General features: G+C 42.1%; 1 protein-coding gene across 2 annotated transcripts in view; it reads right to left on the reverse strand.

Annotated features, from left to right (window-relative positions):
* MEGF10 (multiple EGF like domains 10) overlaps window positions 1-9,893 on the reverse strand; it is a 154,181-nt gene that overhangs the window by 55,393 nt on the left and 88,895 nt on the right. For both annotated transcript variants that reach the window (XM_003782228.2, XM_012807665.2), the window contains one exon: window positions 965-1,211. In XM_003782228.2, coding sequence (XP_003782276.1) covers window positions 965-1,211 — 247 coding nt within the window. The remainder of the gene's footprint in view (window positions 1-964; window positions 1,212-9,893) is intronic.

The following is a 9,893-nucleotide window of genomic DNA, read 5'->3' on the forward strand; positions in this document are numbered from 1 at the left end:
CTCCAAGTTCCCCACAGCCCTATTCAATTGTGGCTTTGATGAAAACCCATAAAAGCAATATTAACAATTAAACAGTTTGCAACGATCATCCATTTCCCTGAAAATGAGGGCTTTCTAGGCTAATGCAATTTATTCTTTAGCTCTACTTTATAGACATTAACACTGTTGGCAGGAAGTATTTACCTAATCAGCTGCTTTTTTTTCCCGAATTTTAATTCTGTGATTTATAAGTGTAATTTTCTCAGTAAGGGAACAAGATTTTTTTTTAATCTCTTATCTTTTTTTTTTTTTTGGCAAAATCTGCCTCTTATTCTGTTTGCTAATAGAAACAAACTGAAGAATGCCCTTCTCACAAAATAAAGAAAATAGCAGAGGTGAAGTAGTTGTTTCTATGTTCTTCAGAAAGGATTAAACCATCTGTGTGCACATATCCTACACAGAGGTGCTGCACATGCCTGTATATTCACAAAGCAACATTGGTATCTATGGGCATCAAACAACCAGTAAATCCCTTATTATGGACCATTTATGACTTCTTGCCCCTTTTGCTTTTCTAAGGCATTGAACCACCCAGCTTTCTGCAGCCACAAACAGCAGACTGGCATAGACCATAAACAGCCAGTGGAATAAAATGAATGCAAAGGTGAAAGATTTAAAACAGAACCTCATGTTTGCCCCAATTACCCCCCAATACTGCCATTCAACACAACATCTGGAATCTTTCTGCTTGTCCTGCCAAAGGAAAGCATGGAAGCTGGCCCTAGTACTCTGATGTCCAAGGGTCCAACAGCAGAAGAGCTCAGTGGCCATCACTGCTGACCTCCCATCTACACCTGCAGTTCAGACCCCTCCATAGCTCTTTAGGCAGCAATGGAAACAGGGGCACAGGAAATCTGATGGCGGCAGCAACACGAATGGAGAGAGTGGGCGGGCTCTGCTACCCAACGGGGCACCAGTCACTTACAAGGCTCCGGTGTATCCCGGTGGGCAGCGGCACTCTCCCGTGACATGGTCGCAGGTGGCTCCATTCTGGCACTGGCATTTCTGATGACAGTCATTACCGTAGGTGCCCTGCTCACAGCGTTCCTCACAGCGCCAGCCCCGGAAGCCTGCGCCACAGTGGCAAGCCCCCGTGATGGGGTTGCACAGAGCCCCATTTTTGCACTGGCACCGGCTGCTGCAGTGGGGCCCCCAGTGATCACCATCACAGGCTGAGGTTGGGGACAAAAACAGTGGTGGGTATTAGAGTCTGGTGTGGGTGATGGCAAGCTCTTCACAACCAGCCTTCCTCTGCCCATGGACAGAATGGCTTGCCCACCCCTCATAGCCATGCGTTAGCTGGGCATCAGGGCCCTGGCACCAATCCCTGGCAATGCTTCCCCAACTGGTGCTCAAACCCACTGGGCCTCTTCCTATCACCCCATGGCTTAAGCATCACTTCATTCTCCAGCTCCATGTCCTTGCTCAGCCTCTCCTCGGCACCTGCCATGTGGGGTTGGATGTGGCTAGAAGAATGGGCTAGGGGAGCTGGGCATAGTGGCTCACGCCTGTAATCACAGCACTCTGGGAGGCCAACGTGGGTGGACTGCTTGAGTTCAGGAGTTTGAGACCAGCCTGAACAAGAGTGAGAGCCCATCTCTAAAAAATAGCCAGGCCTTATGGCAGATACCTGTAGTCCCAGCTACTCGGGAGGCTGCGGCAAGTGGATCATTTGAGCCCAAGAGATTGAGGTTGCTGTGAGCTATGATGCCATGGCATTCTACCAAGGGTGACAAATGAGACTCTGTCTCTAAAAATAAAATTTAAATTAAAAAAAACAAAAAGTGCTGGGGAAAGAGGAAGCTGGCCAGGCAGATAGAAATGATCAGCTCATGCAGGGACTTCAATGCATGTTACAGGGTCTGGATTCCATTGTGTGGACAAAGGATTGGTAGTGACAGATTTTAAGCAAGAAGGGACAGCACAGATGTCTGTCCTAATAAGTGTGAGGAAAGGCAAGGAGCTGACAAGAAGCAGAGAGATGGAGCAGGAAGACAGCAGTTGGTCAGATCACGGAGGGGGCCTGAGCCCAGGCGTGACGGTGGGACCCGGAAGGCAGAGCCGCCGTAGGTCTGGGTCAGAGCACTCCAGCAGGGAAACCACTCATCTGTTTTCCAGGTAGCAAAGTATTTGGGATTGGGAGGTAATCTCAATTACCTGCCCAAAAGAGGCAGAATAAAAAAGACAAACCTGAAGCTGAAAATGGAGATTAAATAACAAGATAATAGGTATCAAGTAAAATAAAACAAATAACAAGATAATAGGTATCAAGTAAAATAAAACCAGGTAAAAAGAAAAAAAGAAAATGGCACTTGAAAGATACAAAGTGCAGTTCCAAAGAATAGAAAGTGTGGCTGCAGAACAAAAGGTGATGAGCAGGAAAGGATCAGGAAGGAGAAAAAACTTCATCCCAGACATTTAACAAAATTATAGAGGTTGACGGTAAACAAAACCTGCTCTCAGTATGGACTGCCTCCCAGCAGCGTGTATTTATTTTTAAATTAGATGCTATAAAAATCACTAGGCAAGATGCTCCCTGCCCAGAACTCTTAGGATAAATTGCTCTTACGATAAAAAAAAAAGTTTCATTTCTTAAACATTTTGTAACTTCAACAAATCTGGAATAAATTATTGTAAAAAAAAAAAATAACTCTAGGTGTACAGCAAACAAGTCATTAGAACTGCAAGATCCATCTTCCAGTATTAGAATCTACCTTTGATTTCATAATATCAAAAGGTTTAAAATAGATAATTGTATTTTTAATCAGTACGGCTTTGGTCTCATTAGCACTTTAATAAACACTTTAACACAATTAAAAACAAGAGAGAATTATTGACCCTAAGGCAGATCAAGAAAGCAATTACCTAAGAACTCACAATCTCCCTTCACAAAATGAGATTAGGTGGTAGTTCCAAAATGAGATTTAAGGCTCACTGTTAGTCATATGAGTCATTTCTTTTATTGTTTATGGATGTGGACAAGGAATCTTTCTTTAACTGTAACTCTTTCAATCTAGGACCTTAAAATAAATAATTCTTCTAAAAAAAATCACACAGTATGCTTCTTTGGGGCTTCTTTGCTACTCCAGGTAGAGATGAATTTCTCCTGTTTCAGGTCTTCCAAAGTAAATTACACAGTCCTTCCTAATTTGAGCCTTGATTCATAATCGTCAAGAGAATGAAAAAATCTTCATTCCACGTAAGCCAAATCTGTTACACACCACATAATCCTTTTTTTCTCCTGCCTTTATCACAGTATAGTCAACCCAATTCATCACTGCCCTCTGTGTTGCAGACTATCTTATTCCTGAAACGTGAATGCAACCTTGACCCTGCTCCTTTCTTAATACTAAAATTCCAATACTTTTATTTATTTTCAAAAAGTATTTTCAGTTTCATTCATCTCTTCGCTGAACCCTCTCCAAAGGTTCCATATCCCTCTTAACTTCTGGGAGCCTCAGATATTGAATTAAATACTGTCAAGTCCTTATGAACATAATAGAGGATGAGTTGACTGACACAAAAGGAGTTTTAGCTAATAAAATTAGCTCGATGAAAACATCAAGATCACGTCACAAGCCATTTTAAAAAATCACGGTGGGTTCTTGTAGACTTTCTCCCACTGCGACTCTGAGGTAAGAGTGGCCCCAAGCACATATGCTTTACAGAGCGTGTTTCATAACAACAGAGTGGTGGGCAGAACAGAGGTACCAAGGGGACAGATCTGATCTCTCCAGTCTCTCCTCTTCTTCACAACCCTGTTTGACATCCCATTCAACAGTCTCTCTCCCAGCAGAGCAGTCGGGCAGAGCCCAGCTCTGTTTTCTTGGGATTAGATAAAAATAATAAATACTCGTATGTGTTAATTTATATCTCATCATGAAATAAATAAGACTATGCCGAGACTGATAATGATCAGCACAGAAAAAAACAGTTTCAGGCTTTTAAAGAAATATCATCATGCCGACAGGGTTAATTTCTAAGCACTATGGCGTGCTTTGGAGTGACAGCTTCCCTGCTTTAGGCTGTATTCTCCTAAAAGGGCACTAATACATGGATGTCACAGTGAGAACAGTGACCATCACCATGAGCTATTCCGAAACAAAGTCCACATACAGAAGTTTACATACTACAAGTCAGGAAGTAGGACAAGTAGGACACAGGCGCCCGGGCTGAATTCAGGCATTGCTATGACTTCCTGTCCTTTCTTCATTCGTCTTATACACTCCAGTGCATCCATGTCAACACGCACCTCCATGAGTCCCCCAGTCACAGCACACAAGCCAGCTTTTGTCCCTGATTACTGAGCACAAGTTTGAGGGCACGTTGACTGGTCTAAACGAGAGGCAGAATTTGTTCCTTGTGTTTAGTCCAGAACTTGACCAATGATCCTGAATACAAGTACCACCTTTGGAGAGAATCTGGAGAGTCCAAACTCAAACCATCTGACATCGTTTACTTAACACCTCACTCTAACCACAGAAGAAAGTGACTGGTTGGTCACTTCCACTAACAACTTAGACAAGCTGTAGTCACCATGAAAATAACTCGAGCATCCTAACAGAAACTAAAAAGAGATAGAGGAACAAAATCTTATTTCAGATTAAACTGCAAGTAGCCTAAATGCAGTGAGTATGAGTGATGCCTCATTTCCAGTGTCTGGGTTCAGCTCTGACTGTGCTAACAGCTGGCAATGGGCTCTCGGATGCAACATGCCTTGATTCACGCAGATGTTTCAAGAGACGCCTTAATCAGAGTCGCAGACGTGCACAGCCAGTTTGCTCTGACAGACTATCACAGTAAGTCTAAAATAAAAGAAATCTGAAACTACTGTGTACTATCAGAAGGGCACAATCCATGCTGCAATCCTTCGTGAAAATTAGCAGAGCGCTGGATCCTCCCGAGACAATGGACTCATGTTGGACCCTGCCTGGCTATAACTTACAATGACCCCAGTAACCACAGGTTACACTGATGGGGTGGGTACTATGATTCATTTATTTGGTACCTTTTGAGTTATCTACCGTGTGCTGGACATGGTGCTAAACTTGGAGTTCAAAGGGAAATAGTAGATGATAGGCTTTTAGCAGCAGTAGGACACTGTGTGGCAGGGAGTAAGGTCAGGGAATGGCCTAGGTGAGTGGCACACCTGGGAACAGCACTTAACCCGTGTTGGTGTATCAGGAAAGCTTCCCAGCTAAAATGAAGGCTAAGCTGAGACTGAAAGGCAGGGTGTGCCACATTTAGGTAAATGGTAGAGGATTTCTAAACAGGAAATCAGCATGTGATGGGGCAGAGCCTATAGGAGGTGACATTCAGAGAGAATGACATACAACAGTCCAAAGGCCTGCTGGGGATCAACAAGGGAATACAATCTGGGGCCTCTATGCTGAGACTGCACTATGGATATTTTCATCTTTCATAGCTCTGTGCACAACAAAAAACAAAAACAGAAATAAGTACAGAATTAGGTAGAGAGGAGGAGATAGTAAACTGACTTCCCCCTCCCTCAGCCCCACTCTCCACCCCCCAGTATCAAATACAGCCCAGGAACCTCTATCCTTCAGAATACTTACGAGACTCAATCTGAGATGCTCTCTAAAAATGGCATTATCTACTTCCCATGTCATTCATTTTACACTTATATTGTAATTTTTATGTATGTTTGCCTTGTTTTGTGTCTCCCAAATGACACTGAATTTCATAGAGGATAAAACACAATGATACTCTTGAACTTATCTGTTGTTAACTGAAGGTTTCATATGACCACGTATGTCGTGACCGTCATCTGGTTGACAATGATGGTTAGATGCATTCTGATTTCTGAGGTGAAAAACCACGCGCCTTGGGTCACACGCAGGATAATAATGATGCTGAGACTTGTGCTTACACTGATGACGGTGACCTTAGTGTGGGAACCAGCAGTTTTATTCAGTCCTACAGGAGAGTGGATTCCTGCACCCTTTTTATTGATTTGTCTGGCAAAGTGTACCCAAAGCCTTTAACATAAATTCCTCTTCTGGGGATTTTTTTCAAAAGAAATAAGTGCATATATATGTAAAGACAATACAATTTATAACTTATAATCGCTAAACAGCAACCTCATTAATAATACTTTGAGTGTCCACACTGTTCCAAGAATTTGAGAAGGATTATCCCTCATAGGGACCCTATGAAGCAAGCACTATTACTGTCCCTGTTCTGTAGATGAAGAAATCGAGACCCAAGTGCCTCCCTCAAAGTTATGCAGGTAGCAAAGGTAGCCAGGCGTGACTCACAGACCCTCCGTCCCTGGAGTCTGTGTTCTATATTTCACTCCCTCTAAAGCTATAAGGATGTTTATCCCACCACTGGTTATGACAACAAAACATTGAAAACAACCAAATTCTCCAGTAAGGAAACTGGTGAAAAAATGTGGGTATAAACATACCATAGAGTACATGCATCCATTAAAATGATATGATAGAATATTTTATGAGCTGGAAAGATGTTTACAATATTGTAATTGTTAAAAGTAAATTTAAAAACAGTGTGCAGCATCTGATCTGATTTTAGCCGTATATGAGAAGGAATCAGATGAAACCGTCATTAATTTCAGTGTAAAAAATGGCCAAATAGCAGCAATTGCACATGGTTGAACCTGTATCTGCAGGAAAGAGGAAAAAGAGAGGGAACGAGAAAGACAGAGACAGAAAGGCTAAAGGGCTCCACAGAGAAACGGCACCCCTGGTGGCTCTGGATCTTGGGATTGTGCATGATTTTTCTTATATTCATCCAATTCAACTAGATTTTCTAAATTTTCTACAATAAACACATATCCTTTGGCAGTAAGAGTAAAGCAAGAAATAAATTTTGTGAGTTTTTTTAATGGTTCTATCAGCTGAGCACTTATATTGAGCCGGGTTCTGTGCTCTCAGGCAGCAGTGACTCCATTTTGTGGGGGGCTCTAGTCGGGCCTCAGGCAAAACCACAAGCAGCACCACCCAGGGAGGAGGCAGCTAGCCTAGGCGGAGACCCCCTATCAGGAACCAGCACACAGCCTTTCTTGGAAAGTCCTTAACCACAAGAGGGTTCCACCTATCAAAATCCCTGGGCCCCAAACAGCCAACCAGAAGCACCCAGCACTCCCTCCCCCGTGATCTCCTCTAGCATTTTATTGCAACCCAAGATGCTTTGCAAATGAATAGTATAAAAACCGAGACTTCCCTTGTAATGGAGTCGCAGATTTAGCAGCTTGACTGTCAAATCCTGTGGCCCGAGCATATGCTTGAATAAAGACACTCCTTTGCTTTTACATGTGTGTATGGTGGTCTCTCAGTGGCGTCTTAGGTCCCAACACTCTGTGTTTGACACACCACCTTCTATTCCTCAGGACAATTATAACAAGGTGGGTGTCGTTATCACATTTATCATACAGAAGATACTAATATTTAAAAGTAGGGCTTTTACGTATTTTAAAATGTCCAAAACTCAAAAACCAATCAGTGGTGGCATCAGCATGCAAACCTAAGACTTTCTGTATACAAAAGTCCAAGTCCTTTAGAATGGCTTCTGAAGTACCAAAAATTCTATATTTTGGCTAAATATAACATTCCACAATTATGTTTTTCATCTAATATGAAATCAGCACTCTTTCTAAGATAGCACAACACTGAACAAAGCTTTGGGGTCGGCCAATGACTTGATACTAGGGGAACTGAGAATAGGAATCATAAGAAACCACCTCAGTAGTGAGAGTGTAAGACATTTCTCAAAGCAAAAATAAAATTAAGGAGATGGTTGGATTTGAAGAATTTCTATACATTGGTGATGATTCTATGCCAATACTGTATCTATGAAACAACTCTGTTGTCACTGGCTTTAGGAGCACACCAAGCTGAAAACCAGGCCCACGCAGTGCCAGCCCAGCGGCCAGCACCCAAGAAGTACCTGGCAAATGAATAGAGTGATTGTGAATGTAGAGGACCATAACCTCCATACGCAGAGACAACCATGGAATCATCACAAAAATCCCAGTTACATTCTTCTCTCCTAACCTACCTCAAACTCTCTCTCATTCTGGTTTTTCATGCAAAGGAAGTGAAATGCAGGGAGAAGGTGTTCCAGGATATATTGAGTTTCTAATAGGTGCCAGGCCATTATTACATTATGAGGACATCATGCGGCTATTTTATTTAAACCTCACAACAACTTAATGAGTTAGATACAGCTGTTCCAATATTTCCAAATGCAAAATGGCCTCAGCCGGCAATCTGTTCAAATCAACTTGCTCAAAGTGAAGCAGAAGCAAAGATTCAGCCCCCATCTATCAAAGCAACGTCTCCCAAAGAAGTGGTGGTCAGCCATTACCAAGCCCGCATCAGTGCAGATGAACTGCTTCTGCCTCGCTGGCAAAGGAGAACATTCTAGAACAAAAGTCTCATAGCTGCTTATCTGAGAAATAATACTTGTTTGCCTAAAATGACAGTTCTTAGCCTTCAAAGTGTTAGCAGCGGGTTCATCAGAATAGTTTTGGTAAGGAATATTCTAACATGTCCACAATCACACATGTATTGACCACATAAAAGAAAAACCAACCCCAAGTGTTAGGAAACATCTTTGAATAAATGAAGAGGATCTAGTAAATGTCTTGTCTTCATGTAGACAAAAGACAAAGAAAGGGGCTCAACTAAAGATAAACAGAAATGTTGAAAGGAGAGGTGCCCTGGAGGAAGGAATGGGGACCTATAAATACCTGGCCTCATCTACAGGACTCCTTCTGCCATCAGTCAAACAATCAATTCATCAAAAGAGATGAAGTCATTTTGCCTCAGAGAAAGAAGTGATGTTTTTACCTTGAAGTTCACCTTCTTACAAAATTCCTCAATCATCTCCTGGCTTAAGGAGAAGGTCAGACAGGCCTGGACCCCCGCTGGGCCATGACCACTCCATAGTCATGGAACCTCGGCCAACTCCCTGACCCTTGTTGTACTTAATTTTCTTTTTGAAAAGCAGAACACACTAATTACACAAAAAATACTTGTTATATGTGACACAGCATAAATCTAGTCACAGAAGAAATTTTATTCCATGGTTTGCATGTTGGAACATCCATCCCAAGAGGGAAAAATGCCCTCAAAAAACATCTTCCAGCTGTCTGTGAAAAAGGAATAACATGTCTGACATTGGTTTGTATTATTTGTTTGTCTTGCATGAATCATTCATGCCAAAAAGAGGAACCTGGTTCTCACAACACAAATTTCAAAAATAAAACTGCCCAGTAACTCTATAAAGAAAAAATAAATAAGCTCTGTACTTTTCATTCATTTTTACAAAACAACTAGAGAAAGTTCAGGCCTTCGATGAATCCCAGGGCTACCTTTCATCCTGTCCTTCACTGACAATTAAAAACTGGATTTAGAAAGTTCACACTAGCTGATGATTGTCTGTCCAGGACTTGCATATGGATGTCGAGAAATGTAAAATGGGAAGGAAACAAACACATGAGCATCTTAGTTATCCCCATCCCACCTTAGCAGAAAGAAATAGCTCAGGATGCCATCTACAGAATCTTGCTAAATTAGCAGACACCAAATAATTCCACTGACTCAATTTTTCTTCACTTTACCTGCGCCCATGGTTCATCAAAGAAGTGCACAGAAGCAGCCTTGAAACCACTGTGAACTACAAGATGCTTCTTTAAAGCAAATGGTTCCAGAGAACAGAGAACGGAGGTGACTGGTTCTGTGTATTTGTGATAGGGCTAAACAAACCCTCTAAGACTGAGCAGGTCAGGTTTCTTCTCATTTCAGTTTGATGCCTCTAGGACTTAAGTCTAATTATGCAATAATAAGTGGGTCAGCAACCTCGGAGAC

This window comes from Otolemur garnettii, unplaced genomic scaffold, assembly GCF_000181295.1.
Source record: "Otolemur garnettii isolate 467f Iridium unplaced genomic scaffold, OtoGar3 scaffold00003, whole genome shotgun sequence".
NCBI classification, from domain to species: Eukaryota; Metazoa; Chordata; class Mammalia; order Primates; family Galagidae; genus Otolemur; species Otolemur garnettii.